The sequence below is a fragment of the Eretmochelys imbricata genome, chromosome 13, assembly GCF_965152235.1.
Source record: "Eretmochelys imbricata isolate rEreImb1 chromosome 13, rEreImb1.hap1, whole genome shotgun sequence".
In the NCBI taxonomy this organism is placed as follows: Eukaryota; Metazoa; Chordata; order Testudines; family Cheloniidae; genus Eretmochelys; species Eretmochelys imbricata.
In genome coordinates, this window is record NC_135584.1 from 11279901 (window position 1) to 11299603 (window position 19703).

The 19703-nt window shown below is 41.6% G+C and overlaps 1 protein-coding gene across 1 annotated transcript in view; it reads left to right on the forward strand.

Annotated features, from left to right (window-relative positions):
• LOC144273791 (piezo-type mechanosensitive ion channel component 2-like) overlaps positions 1-19703 on the forward strand; it is an 87719-nt gene that overhangs the window by 14635 nt on the left and 53381 nt on the right. Inside the window, exons 2-10 of the mRNA XM_077832494.1 lie at positions 12133-12175; positions 13271-13457; positions 13954-14155; positions 14748-14931; positions 15646-15808; positions 16176-16268; positions 17279-17393; positions 18049-18164; positions 18964-19227. Coding sequence (XP_077688620.1) covers positions 12133-12175; positions 13271-13457; positions 13954-14155; positions 14748-14931; positions 15646-15808; positions 16176-16268; positions 17279-17393; positions 18049-18164; positions 18964-19227 — 1367 coding nt within the window. The remainder of the gene's footprint in view (positions 1-12132; positions 12176-13270; positions 13458-13953; positions 14156-14747; positions 14932-15645; positions 15809-16175; positions 16269-17278; positions 17394-18048; positions 18165-18963; positions 19228-19703) is intronic.

Below are 19703 nucleotides of genomic sequence, written 5' to 3' on the forward strand. Positions count from 1 at the left end.
AATGACAATACCTAAAAGTGAATGTTACTATTTGTGTAGAGAGCCCAGCCAAGATCAGGACCCATTGTGCTAAGCACTGCACATACATATAGTAAGGGACAGTCCTTGCCCCAGAGATCTTACAATCTAAGTAGACAAGACAGATGAAGGAAGGATTATTATCCCTATTTTAAGGGGAACTGGTGCAGAGAGATTAAGTGACTTGCCAAAGGTCACCCAGAAAAGACCCAGGACCTGAACTCCGGTCTCTTGAGTGCCTTAACCACAAAACAAAACTTCCTCTCTAACGTTACTCTTAGAAATCCCTTACCCTGATATTGAGTTTTTTTAAATTAATTATATCATAATCAATAGCATGATTCTCTTCAAGGGGCCAAATTCTGCTTCCATTGGAGTCTGTCTGGCAAAGTGCTGTTGACTTCACTAGATCATACCACATCTCTTGAAGGCCTGTATTTATTATTCATTCACTGCTAGAACTGAAAAGCCTTTGTAAAGAACTAAATCATAATATGTTTTCTGTTGATGATATAGACTGGATGTGTCATTCTTGATGCATTGCCATGGGGAAAAGACTGAGTAAGTATTTTCCAAGTCTAACTTCTATAGTTCTATAATTCTTTTGCAAGAGAAGAGAATTAAAAACAAAAACCAAAAAACAACCCACCCACCAAAGCACTTTACACTTATGCTACACAAGCCTTCAGGTTTCTATACACAGACATACGAGACAAATCGTTTAAGAGAATGTAACATATAGATTTATCCTATATTTGGGCATCCAAAGCTTACTATGGGCCAGTGTTCCAGCACTGCACACACTTATCTAGCCATTTGCCACAAACCTGTATAAATTAGGCACTCAAATGTGCACACAATTCTGTAAGTCTGGGCCTTTAGGTTTTGCTTTATTCTACAGAAGGTCACTTCAACCATCAACCCCACTGGCCTGAGTTGAAGGTTAGGCTGAGGTCAACGGGGTTGCATAGATAAAAAATGAAGGCAAAACAGGCCAATAGTTTCTAGAAACTGCAGTGCACGTAAGGGCTGACATCTATATTTTAGACTATATTATCTGGTCATCAGTTTAGCTGTCTCTTTATCTCTACATAATATGAGATCCTTTATTTTCCATGCCATTTTAAAATGTGCTTTCCTTCTATGATGTCAATTACATCTTAAGTGCTGGCAAAGGAGGACTTGATGAGCTTTAGTGTTTTGCTGATAGTCATTTACCTCCACTGCCATTATCAAAATGTTTCTTTCGACAGCTGGTGCCAAAGGAGCTATCCTCATGTAATGATCTTTCCAAAAGGATTTTAGAGGTAGAACACTGTTAACTACTAGGCAGTCCCCACGTGAAACAGATAGGTTTATAGGACTGAATATAGTCTTTAGAGTAGAGCAACTCTGGAGTTAAAGTACATAAACAGATACGTGCATTTAGTTTGGAAATAGTCTCCTAACTGACACATTCATGCAAATAGAACTTCAGTAATACCTGAAAGGGATTGATGCTCGGCAGAGACACTGACAAACCCCCCGGACCAGATTATGCAATTAAGGCACCAGTCCCTTACCTAAAGCCATTAGAGTGTGGGGATAATGTGCATCTGCAGAGCACTGGAAGGAACTCCGGGCAGCATTGTGACTCAGGGAACAATTCCACCACCTGTATTATTTGCTCACTTGTACAAACATGTCACAGCCTTCTGGATGGTCTCTGTAAAGGCAGTTCTGTTTTACCATATGATGAATTCTCTTTTTAAGGTTTCAGAGTAGCAGCCGTGTTAGTCTGTATTCGCAAAAAGAAAAGGAGTACTTGTGGCCCCTTAGGGACTAACCAATTTATTTGAGCATAAGCTTTCGTGAGCTACAGCTCACTTCATTGGATGTGAAGTGAGCTGTAGCTCACGAAAGCTTATGCTCAAATAAATTGGTTAGCCTCTAAGGTGCCACAAGTCCTCCTTTTCTCTTTTTAAGCTAAATATAATGTTAATATCCTATAAAGGGGCCCAATGCACACCCAATGCCGATCTCAAAATGGCTTATAATTGCTTTTTTGGCAGAAGTGTGAATTATCTTTAGCAGCTTTGAGGCTATAGAAAAATTCTTCAGTTGACTTAGCAGCCACCTCCTGGGGAAGTGGATTACCTACGTTGAAGGGAGAACCCCTCTGGTCACTGACATGTCACAGAGGTGCAGTGGCCGCATTGCAGCTGAACTGCTGTGGTGTTTTAAGTATAGACAAGTCTTCAGAGTCTAAGCCAGGGGTAGTCAATTATTTTTTGTCAAGGTCCAAATTTCTGGGTCAAGGTCTAATCAAGGTTCAGACTCCAGAGAAAATAATTAAAAAAACCCAATAATGATAATAATAAGTAAAATAAAAAGATTTCAGGGTCTGTTCAAAAGCATCTGGTGGTCTGGATTTGGCCCATAGTCTGTCTGTTGACTACCGGTCTAAGAGATGTAGACTGGCATAGCTCCATTGAAGTCATTTGAGTAATGCCAAATGCCAGTAAGTGAGGATCTGGATCATTGCATTTTGCACCTATTTCTCACAAGTGGGTGTGTTTTTAGAGCTGTTGATTAATCACAGTTAACTCACGCGATTAACTCGATTAACGTGATTAAAAATTAGTCGTGATTAATTGCAGTTTTAATCGCACTGTTAAACAATAGAATACCAATTGAAATGTATTAACTATTTTGGATGTTCTTCTACATTTTCATATATATTGTATTCTGTGTTGTAATTGAAATCAAAGAGTATATTATTTTTATTACAAATATTTGCAGTATAAGAATGATAAACAAAAGAAATAGTATTTTTCAATTCATACAAGTACTGTAGTACAATCTATTCATTGTGAAAGTGCAACTTACAAATGTAGATTTTTTTTTTTACATAACTGCACTCAAAACCAAAATAATAAAACTTCAGAGCCTACAAATCCACTCAGTCCTACTTCTTGTTCACCCAACCGCTAAGACAAACAAGTTTGTTTACATTTACAGGAGATAATGCTGCCCTCTTCTTTTTTACAATGTCACCAGAAAGGTTGAACAGGCATTTGATTGGCACTTTTGTAGCTGGCATTGCGAGGTATTTACATGCCAGATATGCTAAACATTCGTATGCCCCTTTATGCTTCGGCCACCATTCGAGAGGACGTGCTTCCATGCTGATGACGCTCCTTAAAAAAATAATGCGTTAATGAAATTTGTGACTGAACTCCTTGGGGGAGAATTGAATGTCCCCTGCTCTGTTTCACCCACATTCTGCCATAGATTTCATGTTCTAGCCGTCTCGGATGATGACCCAGCACATGGTTTTCACTTTCACTGCAGATTTGACAAAACGCAAAGAAGGTACCAACGTGAGATTTCTAAAGACAGCTACAGCACTCGACCCAGGGTTTAAGAATCTGAAGTGCCTTCCGAAATCTGAGAGGGGGATGAGGAGTGGAGCATGCTTTCAGAAGTCTTAAAAGAGCAACATTCTGATGTGGAAATTACGGAACCCGAACTACCAAAAAAGAAAAATCAACCTTCTGCTGGTGGCACCTGACTCAGATGATGCAAATGAACACGTGTCAGTCTGCACTGCTTTGGATTGTTATCCAGCAGAATCTGTCATCAGCATGGACGCATGTCCTCTGGAATTGTGGTTGAAGCATGAAGGGACATATGAATCTTCAGCGCGTTTGGCATGTAAATACCTTGTGGTGCCGGCTACACCAGTACCATGAGAATGCCTGTTCTCACTTTCAGGTGACATTATAAAGAAGAAGCAGACAGTATTATCTCCTGCAAATGTAAACAAACTTGTTTTCTGAGCAACTGGCTGAATAAGAAGTAGGACTGAGTGGACTTGCAGGCTCTAAAATGTTACATTGTTTTATTTTTGAATGCAGGTTTTTTGTACATAATTCTACCTTTGTAAGTTCAACTTTCATGATAAAGAGATTGCACTACAGTACTTGTATTCGGTGAACTGAAAAATACTATTTCTTTTGTTTTTTTACAGTGCAAATACTTGTAATCAAAAATAAATATGAAGTTAGAGAATAATCTAATGTTAAATCAACTGAACAACAGCAAAGCTGGAGAAGCGAGGAGAAATACTGACTGAAAATTGCTATCAATCATTTTTACTAAACTACTGTGATTTTCAAAGAAAATGATGACCAAAACTTGTCCCAATGCAGATCACACACAAACCTAAGACATATGTTAGCGCAGATACACTGACTGCTTTGTATAAATATTGCTAATGATTCACTTATGTTGTCTTCTTTCTTGGATATTCGTCAACATTTGAGGAAGATGTAGAGATTGACATCAAGGTTAAGACAATGTCAGAACCATATTCATAGAAATGTATGGCTAGAAGGCACCCTGAGAGGTAATCAAGTCCAGCCCCCTGCACTTATGTTGTCTTCTTTCTTGGATATTCTTCAACATTTGAGGAAGATGTAGAGATTGACATCAAGGTTAAGACAATGTCAGCACCATATTCATAGAAATGTAGGGCTAGAAGGCACCTTGAGAGTCATCAAGTCCAGGCCCCTCCAATGATGGTGATTCCTCCCTTGCAGGGCCAGCTCTAGGATTTTTGCTGCCCCAAGGAAAAAAATTTTGGGCCGGCCCCGTTTTTTTTCCGTGCCCCCTGCCTCCAGCTCCGCTCCTTCCCAACCCCTTCCCCAAATCCCCGGCCCTGCCTCCTCCCCCGGGCATGCCGCATTCCCCTTCCCATTACTTCCTGCGGCTCCCCCCTGCAACCCCCTCCCTAGCTCACCTATGCTCCGCCTGCTCCCCTGAACATGCGGCCGTGCCGCTTCCCCCCCCCTCAGGTGAGGGAGAGGCAGTGCATTCAGGGGAGCAGGCGGAGCGGAGGTGAGCGAGGGTGGGGGGGGAGCGTAGGAAGTAAAGGGGGGGGGTAGAGGAACCGCTTCCCGCCCCAGCTTGCCTCTGCTCCACCGCCGCCGCTCGGCTTCTCCTCCCTCCCTCCCAGGCTTGCCGCGCGAAACAGCAAGCCTGGGAGGAGGGGAGAGAAGCGGAGCGGGCAGAGGTGGAGCAGAGGCGAGCTGGGGCACATTTCTAGGGGCGGCATGGCCGGCGCCGGAACGCCGCCCCTAGAAATGTGCCGCCCCAGGCTCCTGCTTGTTTTGCTGGTGCCTAGAGCCGGCCCTGCTCACTGGGAAGCCTATTCCAGAGCTTAACTACACTTACAGTTAAAAAGTTTTTCCTAATATCTAAACTAAACCTCCTTTGCGGCAGATTAAGCCCCTATTGTAACCACAGACATGGATGGCTCGTGAACCTGTGGCTGGGGGAGGCTCATCCCAACCCTGCCTCTTCTGCACGCTCTGGAACCCAGAGCCCCCGCACCGCAGCTGCTGGACTCCATCCCAGGCTGGCTGGTGCCCACAGCCCTGCCCAGCCCCGGAGCACCAGGAGGGAGAGCGCATGGTGGCGCTGCTGCAGGCTCCCCAGCACTGGGAAGGCGGATGGCGTGGCCCCAGCCCCTGGAGCCCAGCGGCACTGCCGAAGCAGGGTCCTGGAGATGGAATGTGGGCGGGGTCATGCCTGATTGTTTGGGGAGGTACCGCCTCCCCCAGCCTCCCTTACCTGCTGCCCGTGACCACAGAGCACTAGCATGAGAGAGGATCAGTCCTGTACAAACATACAGGAGGAGACAATCCTTACCTTGAAGAGCTTCTAATCTAAATAGACAAGACAAACAGTAACAGAGAAGCAATGTATAAGGAGAACATCAGAGACATTTCTCTTCTCCACTGACCGGGTGCTACAGCTGATCACACCATCATTCTTGCTCACCTCACAGAAATAGATTCTGGTTCAGCAGGAGTGCCTGCTTTAAAAACACCTATCTGATAGAGAAAGTATTGAAAGGTTGTTGCCAGTGGCTTCAGTTCCTGCCCTGTGGAAGCTCCTGACACAGCTCTGGGCTGTTTCTATGGGTTGGGATCAGGGGTCAGCAGTTTCTCCTGCACCCCTGCAGTGCTTGCTGGCAGCTTCTTTGCTCACCCAGTGAGAAGTATGGTTTCCACTGTGGATTTTTCTGGAGATGACAAGCTGGAATAGGGAGGTCAAACAAGCATGAGACAGAGGCCTTTCCAAGGAATACTGTGCTTTCTGCAACAGACGCATTATGTGGCTGTTGTGAGACAGACAGTGTATCACACCAAGCTCCGGTAAGGGAGTTCATATATTGTTAGTGAACATGACAAGAGCATTTTGGACAGCCCAGTAGCAGCTTCTTCATTTCCATGTGGAGGCTTGGATTGCATTTCCATCTACTTGTCTCACTTCCCCAGAACCCCATGCAGGCAGCAAACTCAGTCCCTGGGGAGAAGCAGGTGTTGTTCAGTAGCAATTCCTCTGCATGATTAAAGAAGCCACATTGACAGAGATGGTTGGAAGACCGGGGCGCAGCGGAAAAGAGAAAGAAGGCTGGGGAGAGGGATGCTAAGGGCTGCAAAGGGCTCTTGGGAGAGAAGAGTTCTAATTTAAGCAGAAAAAATCCTGGGAAATCACCTACAATGTAATTACTCCAAAGCCTTTTATTTCTAGAGCAACTATGAGAGCCCAAAGCACTTTACCCAGAGCTCACCAAGTAACCCATCAGTGAAATACAGTCACTTCTTGCAGCCACCTTGGGCCAGCAACACTCTACTTCAATCTTTAGGCTTGGAAGTGACAAATAAATGCCGCACGTGAAACTGCAGGGGAATTTAGATCTCGGGAACAAATGAGCATTAGCTGAGTGTTTGTGAGATAATTAGTCCCTTAGTCACTGTGCATGTATGCCCATGACCTAAGTTAGGATCCCTGGACCAAATACTATCCTGCTGAAAACTCAAACTGAAATCACTAGAGCTTAATTTCCACCCAAAGACCTGATCCAATGGTCATTGAAATCAGTGGAAAGACTCCCACTGACTGTAATGGAGATTGGATCAGGCTCCAAGTGAATTGCTGCATTCCCAATGTCTAGAAATGTATAGCCTCAGTGAAAAGTGTTACAATGTTGCAACTAATATTGTAGTTTATACTTGTTTTTAAACAAACTGGAGATACAGCTGTGTAAAAAAGATATATGCGGGATTGTAAGACATTTGGATTGCTGCTTAGACCTCTCCGTCCCTTTGAAATCTCTTTCCTTGATTAACTACGCTTTTTGCTAAGCATATACAAGGAGGTACTTTATTCTTCAATATACAATTGGTTGTATTTGACGAGTAATCCAGGTTAAACTTTCAATGGCCACTGGCAATTCATTAGGAAAGAGAAACAGACAAACAATCAAAGAAACCATCTATAATACTTGGGGTTTGGGGAAAAATTCCTATTTGCAGTTTAGAGCATAGTTCTAGTCTGACTACTTATTAGGACCTGGAAAGCAACAAGCAAGGAGACTTTGGAAAGAAAGATCAATGTAGCTCTGACAGCCAAGTTTAAGAATACTTGTTCAGCACTAAAGAGAAAAAGGCTGGATTAAAGTGGGAAAGAAAGAAGGGATCAATAGTTCCCATCTCAGAGAAAATGAGGATTACTGGACAAGTCCCTGATCTTAGCCTTCTGGTTGCTGTCACAATTTCTTACTCAGAAATCGATTGCCTCTCTGATCACATTTTTAATGCAGTTTTGTAAGGGTTTGGGTTTACATTTAAAAAGGACAAACAGAAAGGGATAGAAGTCAGAAAAGGCCACCAGTGCTGAACCAGGGTTTGTGGATGCCTCCCAGTTCCTGGCAACACCCTGAGAAGAGAAGAGCATGGCGAATAATTTAGCCTTGGGGCTGCTTTTCAGATTAGTTTTGCCATTTTCCTTGATAGCAGGTAAGAAAATTTCCATTCATGTTTAAAGAGTAATGTATCACGATGGTATGAAAAGTGGGCAAAATTTACCTTTGATGTAATTCCATGGAGGACAGTAGATGTAGACCAAGGATGAAATTGGCCAAATTCATTTAAAATTCAACCAAAAACAGTATGAGAGCTAAAAGAAAGAAGTTTTAACAAGTTGGTTTTAGAGAACTGCATTTGGCTACAATTTGAACGAGAGATAGTATATAAAATACAACATTGCATTGGATAGAACATCACATACTTCAGATGGGAAGAATACTAGGCAGCCACCTATTTATAGTGTGGTATTATTCATTTACAGAAGATGGAAAACACATTACATTTTCCTGAACCTTGTATTCAAGTACTATGGTGGTTAGTAATACACAGGATGTATGTTTTGGGACATCTTGGAAGATGTTCTCTCTATTTTCCAAAATATCTTCCTGATGGATAATACTTTTAGAGAAAATTGTTTTGCAATGAAGGATCACTACCAAAATATCATGGCCCCCCTTTGAGGGCCCTCAGATTAAATCCTATTTTGCTCAGTTGATAGGTCTTTTTTAGTGAAGGTCTGTTTAGTGTATTCTTCTAATGAAGGCCCTGATTATAAAATGTGAATTGATAAAATTGCACTATATTATTATAATTTAATTTATCCATTTATAATTTAATTTATCCTGCTGAGACCTTATTGTTTTTGTACAGCTACTATATCTCTTAAGTTTTAATCATATAACTCTATCCTGGCAAAAACGCATGGACAAAATATTTTCTTTCATTGTTCTACTCTACTAGTCAATTTCATACGCAGGTTTCAATTCAGATAGCTTTGTCTTTACCGCACCAGGCAAACCTGCTCTCCTAAGTTCATATTTTCTTATTGTGGCTTGATTTCTTATTGTTGTACACTTTTGTTTTGAAAAACACTTTGTATTTAATGTACTCAGTAATACTTTGCACTAACAGAGCAAGAGGCTACATTTAGGAAATTTAGCATATAATAGTACAAGTTTATATTAGGGTTAACTGATCATAAAAATATATCAGCTAAAGATTAATTGCAGCTTTGTTCTACATCCTGTATAAGTAAACAATCCTTGGAAGTAGAAATCTGCAACTTCATTACTGTTTTCATAATATTTATTACATTTATTACATAAAATTGGTCTGGATTATACATTTCTTTGTATGGTTTATAATCTAGGTTTCTTTTCCAAATACAATGCTTGAAAGGTGAATTTCCACAGCAAAAATACTTTGCCTTGCAAAGCTGGCCAATTTTTTGTGTTGTTTTTTAACTTGGTAATATTAGTTTTATAGCTGATTAAATGAAATGCATATTTTCAATGGTTTGCATGTGTTATTGAAAATTGACTTGAAATGGAGGATTGAGGTCAATATACATTTTAAAGTTTAGTGGTCCATTTCCCAACTCTTTCATAAGACCAGGATCCCTTTGATTTCAGTGCAAGCTGTTATAAGAAGTGCAGGATTATACTGTGTGTTTATAGACAGAGGGGTACATGGGAATAGTTATATCTCCTCCCCTCAAAAAAACCCTTCATTAAAATCAAGCATGCTTCAAGCGCATTCCTCATCTATATAATCACAACACAAAAATCTTAAAAATCCCTGGCAAAGGAAAAGTTTGCATCCAAACTACCCCAAATCTAGATTCACAACCACATACTCATCCATATTCCCTTCCTACATACCACCACAACATATTCCCTGCCAATACAAACCTATACCTATCCTCAGTTCATACATCTGATTACTTATGATTAAATCTTTATCTTAAGAGTGACTGCTGTAAGTGTGGTAAGGATAATCTTTTTCATACATTATAAAGACATTTAATCTGCACTATGACAACAGGCCACAACAGAGCCTTAATTACGGAATGGTACTGATTCATGTGATAATTCAAGTGATCATCACTTTGATTGTAGAGCATGTTTTATCACTTTCCAGAACTCTTCATAGTTACCATCGATACTTATATGGCTTCCATTAGCAAGCTATCTGAGCAACAAACAGTCTTTAATGTATTTATCCTCACAATACCCCTGTTAGGTAGGGCAGTGTTGTTATGCGCATTTTACAGATGAGGAATTAAAGCAGAGACTAAGTGAGTTGCTCCAGATCACATAGGAAGTCTGTGGCAGAGTAAGGAACTTCTGAGTCCAAGGCTAGTGTCCTAGCCACTGGAACAGCAACTCTTTTCCCCCGTGTTTGTCTCTTTACACTGTAAGCACTTTAGGAATGGGAGTGTATCTTGCTATATGTCCGCAGAGCACCTAGGATATTATGGGTCCATTAAAATAGTAATAAAGAAGAAAAATGAATCTGAGAATGATTAACTGAAGAGATAACAAGGGGCAAAAAATAAAATCAAAGAAGCAAGAGGCAGAGCAAAATAACAGAATACATAATCATGGCTCTTGTACCAAAGAGTGGGGTAGTCTTATGGTTAGAAGTTAGAGGGAATGAGCGATATCTTTGAAGTAAAATATCTAAATTCCTCTACTGATCCAGTGTTAATGACACATACATTCATAGGCTTCGTTTTTATTCCAGTTTATGTCTCAGTTAAAGTCAGTTTGATTATTTCACAGCGATATCGTTCAGATACAACGGGCTGTCTCTGGCCTATCTCATCTTTCTACTGCTTATTCCACTGTTCCCCAAGCCTACAGCTGTCACAATGAAAGGTAGGTGACCGCCTTCAAGTTCTAGACTATCAATATTGTGTTAAAACAAATTAAATTAATTGAATAAGTAGATTCCACCTTGTAGAATTCTATAGAGGCACATTGTGCTAAGTTCTTATTTACTTCCTTTATTTGATGTTTAAAGAGCGTAGCTGCAGTTGTATATCTTTCTATTTATTAGTCCTGGGGGATGGCCCCACTCACGGGCCTTGGGCTGGTGGATGTTTGGCCTTTCTGTGGGTGGAATTGTTTTTGTTCACAGTGCAGTTGGAAAGGGCAGGGAGCTGTTGCCCCATGCATTGTATCCATCTGATTTAGTCTGTTAGTTCTTAGGGCAGGGACCTTGGCTTGTCATGTTTCGTAGGATTCTTGGTGCGCTATCGTAACAAAGCCAGCATTTTATTTTTCAGGAGGCACACAGCAGTTCCTTAGAGCGATAAATTACACCAGCTTCACTTTCCTTATGATCCAAGTGGCGTTTCAGATTGCATTCTACTATCTGCCACCTAATGGTAAATTTCATTTCCACTGCAATAATTTATCCTATGGTAAAGAGCCCAAGGAATTCATCTACGGGAGCAGAATGCCATCATTAGAGATGGGCCTGGATCCAATTACCCCTGAGCTATAAAGGATTTTGATTGATCTCAACTTCTCCTCTGATTGCATTTCTACTCTGGGCTGAAACAAACCCTGGGTCCAAATGTTGCAGTTCAGATACAGCTCTCATTGCTCCTAAAGGTGCCCCTAATGCATTTAAATGTGCTTCAATGCCACTGAAATCCCACAATTGCTAGTCCCTTTCGGAAATCTTGACCCACATGCTTTACATGTGCAGACGAAGCATTTTGCTTGTGCAAATAATGCAAGCGTGTTCTTTGGAAGTCTTTTGAAAGTCCTTAAAAGTAAAATAGATTATATTCCTTTCACCCCAGTTTTGTTGCCGTATAAAGTGATCCATATCAATGAATCTTGGTTTGGGGTGTTATACTGCACTCACTGAAGACAATAGCAAAAGCCCTCCCTATTTTACTGTTCTGCATGTTATGCAGTATTTCCACTGTCTATAGATTTACTTTTCAAAAGGATGCAGGCAGGAAAGCGAGATGCAAGCCTATTGATGAGAATGAATGTTTGGGTTGGAAAACATTAGGGCAGTGGTTCCCAAGCTTGTTCTGCCACTTGTGCAGGGAAAGCCCCTGGTGCGCCAGGCTGGTTTGTTTACCTGCCGCATCCTCAGGTTTGGCCGATCATGGCTCCCAGTGGCCGCGGTTTGCTGCTCCAGGCCAATGGGAGCTGCTGGAAGCGGCGCGGGCCGAGGGACGTACTGGCCGCCGCTTCCAGCAGCCCCTTTGACCTGGAGCAGTGAACCGCAGCCACAGGGAGCCGTGATCGGCCAAACCTGTGGATGCGGCAGGTAAACAAACTGGCCCAGCCCACCAGGGGCTTTCCCTGAACAAGCAGCAGAACAAGTTTGGGAACCACTGCATTAGGGAATCAGTTTATAAACAGGTCTCTTTGTTCTTTTCCATTAGGCTATGGTTGGGAGGATGTGCTTGGTCATTTTGGAATTCTAAGGTAGGATATCAGTTGCATGTCTCTTCTTTTAAGATGTAGACACTGAAAATTGAATACTTAATAATAATATCACAGATTTGTTTAGGTCCGTAAGAAAGCACAAATTATACATGAGAACCCTAGTATTGCAGGGAATTACAATCCTTCTGCAAGCTATGTGAGCACATTTTGAAGGGGAGAATTAGTTCTTTAGGGTAGGGACCATCTCCTTATCACGTGTTTGTACAATGCCTAGCACACAGAGGGCCTGACTCTGACTGGGGCCTTTAGGTCCTATTGTATTATACTTAAAAATAAGAGCAATATTATTTTAGTGGTTGATTTAGCAAGTATGGTCAATTAAATATACACTTAGATGTTGCAGATGGGATTGTCTGTTAATATTGGAGATCTCTCTTTTTTTGCTGATCTGAATGAGCTGTAAAAACCTTTCTATCCTATTGGTGTGGGGAAAAAAATCCATTGAATTTTCTTTACTGAGGTCTCCACTTTGCCAGGCTTGACGGTTTGCTCTGAAAAAAATACACTACAAATTCTAACGCCATTTGAACCAGAGATGCAGACTAAATGACCTTGAAACATACACCACTGGAGCTGGTAATTTTGACCAAGTGTTCTATGGCTGACTTTTATAACAAAAAACAATAAAAAAAATGTAAATACCGAGTATCAATAACTCTTTTCTTAATGTTGCAAATGTTATAAGCTGTGTTTATAATAAAACCCTTAGTTTGCTCACGCTCTGCTAATAAAAGATCAAGAGATTTGAAGATTATATTTCTTCATTTCAGCAGATGTTCAATGCCAATTGTGGAAAAAAAGACATCTGAAAAAATTCTGCTCAGTATCTAAGTGTAATATTACCTGCTATTTAATAATGTGGTATTGTACTCTGCTGTGGAATACTGAAACTACAATAAAGCAAATTGCAATAGGATAACCAAGTGCACTTCATTCTTAGGTCCTTTTTTTAATGCACAGATGCATTTCTGGGATTAGTTTTCAGATTAATTATTACAGGAACATTTGGAAAAATTAGACTGTCATTTCTGAGCACTCGCCTCATGTTTCACTCATGTGCTTTCCACTCTGCAGGCTCAGCAAAGTTGATGCTGGAAATGTCATCCGCCTGCTGGTTCCTGACATTGGAATGTTTTTCACTGGCTTCATGGTTATAAAGCTTTGTAAAAAACAGGTGAAACCTCTTATTCCCAAAATGCGGCTTCATTCTGAAGACCAGGAGCAGGATGAGGAGGAGCAGGATGAGGAGGAGGAGGAGGTGGTATGTTCAGCATCCTCTTACATGAATTAAGAGACTTCAACAGGCTAACCCACTGGACATTGGGGCAAAATGAATTGGGCTGTGTGTGTGTGGGAGCCACATGGACACTGGATTACATTCACTTACAGAAACAAAACCCGATGACTGCTCCATAGTGGGCCCGCTATGCAGGGAACTAAAGAAACAATTCCACTCCCTAAGCCAGTGGAGTGAGCCCTGCCTTATGTATTCAGACATGAGAGTTGCTTTCTCCCTATTCATGACTGTCTGTCTAGCCTGATGAGATCACAGGAACAAGCGCTCACACCTCAGACTGTATGGTTTCAGTGAAGTATTTAGGGACTCAAATGTGCCATGGCCATTATGTTTTTCAGTAGCCTTTTGTGCCTAATGCTGCATTGCAGCATATCCATGCTGTAAACCATAGTCCTGGAATCTATCTGGCAACACTTGGTTTTCATGCTCGGATCTTGCTTAGACATTCTTGTTTCCACAGGACTATGAAACGGAAGAAGGAGACAGTGATGAGGAAGAGACCAACTGTTTATCTGAAGAGGATTTGGGAAAAGAGGCAGGTGACCGAAAACCAGGTTTCATTCAGAAAGTCACTACGTTCCTAGCAGGCTTGAAAATCATATTTGAAGCCATCCTGACAAGTGCTGGAAAGGTGGTAGCAACTCTTCTATTAGGCTTAGCAGGTAAGAATGTTAAATCAGGAGGTTAAAAGGAAGTAAGAGTCTTCATTCCGTAAACAAAGCATGAAAAACAAGACAAGCAGCTAGAAGCAATCCTTTTCATCTCCATTGCTTGTTATTTGCTGTTGCCCAGTTATTTTTTTGTTTGATCTATGCATTGTTGTGTTGTTGTCAGCCTTTATTGTCATAGGTTATTGTTGCAAAATTGCAATCACTTATAGGGCAGAATTTCCTTTTCAGAGCTGCAGGGAGACCTTTACACAGCTATTCATTGGAGGTTGGAGAGGGGAATTTGTCTGCAATGGGCAAGTCCCTTGGCCCACTGAAAACTGTGAGGGTCTCATTTTCTTTTGTAGTTAGTTAAGATGGTTGAAGGCATCACCTGAGACTGTGTTCTGCTTGCTTAATATTTATTCATATGGAAATTAATAAATGGCACTTTCACAGTGGCTTCTCTTACTAGTTGGGGTCACTGTCCATCAATTGAGGAGCCACTTTGGCCTGATCTGTGTATCCTGTTTGCTGTGGAACAGAAGCCCTTTCATGGTCGGTTTTTCCCCCCTAGGTATAATTTTGCCTTCTGTGACTTCTGCAGTCTACTTTTTCACCTTTCTCGGCTTGTGCTCCTGGTGGGCTTGTCATCGTCCCATTACCGTGGTCACCTTCAGCAGTTTGTGTGTGATGATGGCTATATTCAGTGCAGGTCACCTTGCTGCCCTTTACCTGTACCAGTTGCCATATTTTCAGGACCTGGTTCCTCCTGATGACATTTATGCCAGGTAAAGATGTCAGCTTCCATACAGAAAAGGATAGGGTTAATACTTTTAAATAAACTGCTCTAAAGGCAGAATTGAAATATATACGAAAGATCCTAAGTTGACCCACTGAGGAAGTATAAAAACAAGTAACATATCAACATTTCCCAAGGAGAGAGATCTGTAGGGAACATTTTTTCTTTTAAGCTTTTAGGACTTCCGTTACTTTGCTGTTGCCTAGTACCTTTTATCGGAGAAGTTCATAGCAATTTATAAACATTAACTAAGCCACAAGTCTTCTGTGTTTTATCATCATCATCTCCATTTTATAAATGGAGGAGTTGAGGCTAAATAACTTCCCCAAAGTCACACAGGAAAACTGTGGCAGGAGAATAGAATGTAATCCAGAAAAATCCTGGCCCAATTGAAGACAATGGGAGTTTTGCTGTTGACCTCAGTGGGCCAGGAGGTCACTTGAGGACTCATGCCCAGTCGCCTTCTCTAACCACTAGGGTGCATCAGGAATTTGTCATTGTCTCTTTAATAATTACTCTGAGTTGCAAATAAAGGCAGTTTGACAGAACAATAAAAATGAGGATGATCAGTGAGATTTATTTTTAGTAGTAAAGTATTTAGTATTTGACACTATTCTTAAAAATTCTAAATAATAAAACAGCAATAGTAAAAATTATAGAACACAACCAGTGTTAGCATTGTCTCCAACTTTTGTTTCTCCAGGCTCCTGGGGATGGTGGCGCTTATCAAGACAAACACCACAGAAATCTGGAAGCTGCAGATTCACCCTGGATTAAGCTGGCCTGTGTTTTTAAATCCTCTTTTGCTGCTTGTATTGTATTATTCACTGGTCCTGTTGCTACAGCAGTGGGCTCTGAGTCCTAAGGTAATGCATGGGTCAAAGTGCAGAATGGACAGGACAGATCACAAATGGCACCATAATTAAATACAGCCATATTCAAGAGAGAAATCAAGAAAAAAATCTGTCTTTCTATATGCTTTCTCCATTCCCCCCCTGGAATTTATGAGGGAGGCCTGGCAAGAAGTTCTTTAAATATTCATCCATCTTGTCCTGTGCACTGCACAAATGTGAAAACAGGCCATGTCTGCTGTTCCAGTTCCCAACTGGATCATGTCCATGGAATATAATAAGGGTGATAGCCAGTAATAGTGCCGTAACAATTGCATTGGATGGCATGTAGCTGTGTCCAGAGGTGGTGTGACATCTGTCTGTTATATTTCCTTTAATACAGGAATGTGAAGAGGGCATCCAGTCACTACCAGAAGAGCAGAGTAAGTTGGAGGTGGACACCATGCTCTGGATGGCAAAGAATGAGAAGAAAAAGGTAATGGCTATCTTAAGAAGGTTTCTGCAACTGTTACAGGGGATATTAATGGTTCAGAATAGGCCCATCATTTGGGTTTTGTACGAAGGGCCAACATTTTTACCAGTGAATGCCTAAAGGTAGGCCCTTAAATCCGTAATTAGACACCTCAGTAAGTGGCTGGATTGCCGAGACTGCTGAGCATCTAAGAACTCCCATAGATATCACATTGGGTGCAGTCACTTCACTTCACTGTTTTCTTGGTGCACTCTGGAAACCAGCTGTGACATTTACAGGGCTAGCTGCATCTCTGTCTCCTTTCTGGTCCCTGAGTACACTCCTTCAGGTGTCAGGCCTTGTGCCTTTTCCTGCCCCAGCGTGGACTATTGCAATTCTTCCACTCTTAGGCTGCGCCCTGGGATACAGTACCCTATGTATCAACTGGTCTTACATAGTTTCATGAAATCTTACTGAATTTGGGCCCCTGCAGTTCTTCCCTTTGGGAGTCTGATTAGTGGTGAACACTGTGCTCAGACAGCCTTCTGAAAACCACATATTGTTTATTCTAACAGTAGGAACAAAGGATTTTAACCAACCAAACAGTCCACATTCATCTCTTACTTAAAAACGTATCATCTCCCAGTGGTAATCTATGCAGGTGTAACTTCTTCAGATACCTCACTGTGCCTCTATCTTAGTCTGGTTCTCCCAAACCGCCTCCCACTTTTGACCTCCTATGTTTGCGGGACTTTTCCTGTCCTGGCTTTTTCTCTTAAAAACTCTCAAGTGTTTGCTGTGAAGTGGCTTATCTTGAGCCATTCTTTCCCTTCTTGCTTGTTTACCCACTGCCAGTCTCCTGTTAGTCCCCAGTATAGTCATACAATAAACATCCCAATAGCCAGGTCAACATACAGTATTCATCAATTACAGAGTAGCTCCAAATCTGTCACACCAGCATCCTAGACTAATGCATGGCACAGTGTCTGTAGAAAAGATAGGCAGGAGAAACACTATTCTATTTCCTTTTCTAGGTGGCTTATTTTTCAAATGGAAGCTGGCAGGACACGCCCCTTTTACAGTGTGAACATGGCAGGAGCCTCACAGCCAGTGCGGACACCAGTGAAGGACACAGCACTCCTCTCTCAGGTACTATACATCTCAAAGTGATGTTTGAATCATTGCATGAAAAAGCATGACACACAAACCATGAAGTGTAGTAGGCATCTATCATCTTGGAAAGCAGGCAGCACCAAGAAGACTAGGAAAGAAAGAATTTGATTTCATTCTGCATTTGTCATACTCACAGCATCTCCCAGTACATTTTTCTGATCGAGGTTATACAGGTAGACCAGGCTCCTCCTTCTACAGCTGGCTCTGTCACTGCCATCTTGGAAAACAAGCTAATTTTTGAATGAGGTGTGGAATGCAGCATCCTCGGTGGGTGAGGCCAAGGAGCCTTGTGCATTAGATGATACCTGCAGCAAGGCAAAAGCTGCAGGTAAATGAGTTTGCGTTACGGGCAGTTATATTTGCACATGTAAAGCAAGAATTTATCTCCATCCATTTAATATTGATTATTTTGGAGGTATATTTTCTACACAGTATCTGTGGAGGTATGGTCAACTCCTTCCAGAGTTCAGGGGAGTTGCACGCATACCTCCTTAAGTGCAGTCACAAAACACACACCCCTAAGACAAGACTTCTAAAGGATACAGAATACCATCAATTCTCAAAATAAGGGCTCAGCTGTGTACTAGAGACCTTTCAATCACCTTATCTATACACTTTACATTTCTTACAGAGGATAGCACCTGCCCTGAAAATGCAGACGCTGATGGGGATGGGACTAGCAGTATGGCAGTACTGGGGCAGTTCATTATGAATCAAAGTTATGTCAGTGCACTGATTGCCATGATGGTAAGATATGGAGTTGATGGAACTCTTTTTTGTACCTTCTTGTCATTTTCTGTTTTCCATTTGCCTTCCTAAAGAGCTTGTTATAGCGTGGAATACATTCATTGGAAAACATTGTAGAGTGTCTCAAAACCTTTTAAGAAACGGATTCACTGCTTTCTTCTAGGGCAAGGCTTCATATTCTGCACTACTTTCATGAAGCCCAACAAAATTCTGCATATATTGTGCATGTGGAATGTGTTGTAGAATCAGGAATGGTGAATAGATCAGCACTGCCCATTGCAGAGTAAAATGTTAGTAAGGAGTAATACAGCAATGACTGGATTCTGGTCGGCTACATAGTAAATCCACAGCAAATTCACTTTCAGAGCAAGCGCTGAGAATATTCTCCCCTTGCCATTGCAATGAAGAACACAAATAGAAAATGCAGATCTGGGCAAAAGAAATCCTACCTACTCTGATTTTGTAGTGGGCAGTGCACTGTGGGCTAAATTTTCAGCTAATCTCAAACTGGCCTACCATTTTGTGTCCACCTTTGCACAGATGAGTGCATGTGTCTGTGTTACACGCACAGAACCTGCACCTGGGTGCAGATCAGGCTGCTGGTTGTCCAGCTGCATGATAGCGGGACAGGAAATAGAAATGTGTTCACTTTTATGGCCACAGGTGCATGTGCCAAAGTGGAGTGCAAAATTAAAGACTGAAGCTGGTAATACGCCTCTTGCTTTTCAGCTATCCCTGATTTTGGCTTCACTAAGATTTAAACAGCAGCATTCTTTCACTTAGATGTATCTGTTTGCAGGTTTGGAGCATCACCCACAACAGCTGGCTGACTTTTGTTCTGCTGATTTGGTCTTGTATCATTTGGATGGTTCGTGACCGGCGTCGTTATGCCATGCGTAGCTCTCCGTTCCTTGCCATCTATGGGAATATCCTGGTGATCCTCAATTTCTTTGTAGGGTTCAATATTTCACAAGAAGAACTGTTTCCTGAAATTCCAACCTCCGTGCTCATTGACTTTGATTTAAAACCATATTCTTTCCCATGTGTGCATCTTGGTGTTAAGGTACAGACTTGGTGTTTTCTCATTTAATTGCAATGCTAGTAATGCAGACACAGGAAAGAACCAAGAAAATACATATTTATAAGTTGCACCTCCATTTTGGGAGAAAAAAATTGAGATTGTGATCAGGGACCAAATGAGAAAGACTCACAGACTCGATAGAGATAGTCACAAGAGATTTACACAGTGTGGTCATCATGTACTTATCAAACCCAATTCATTTCTTTGAAAGAATGGTAGTGAAAGCAGAAAGGGCCTGATGAAGTTGGCTTAATTTGCTTGGACTTTTATGAGGCTTTGATTCAGCACAGTGTGCCTGGTTAGCAAGAGATGGGTCTGAGCCACAAAATTTGGAACCAGATATATATCTGAAGTTGCTGAAAGGTTCAGGGTGTTCAGATTTGGTTTTTGGTCTCAGTGCATTATACAGATTGAGGCCAGCTGCAAAATTCAGATCTGGGTCCAAACTCTCCCAGAGT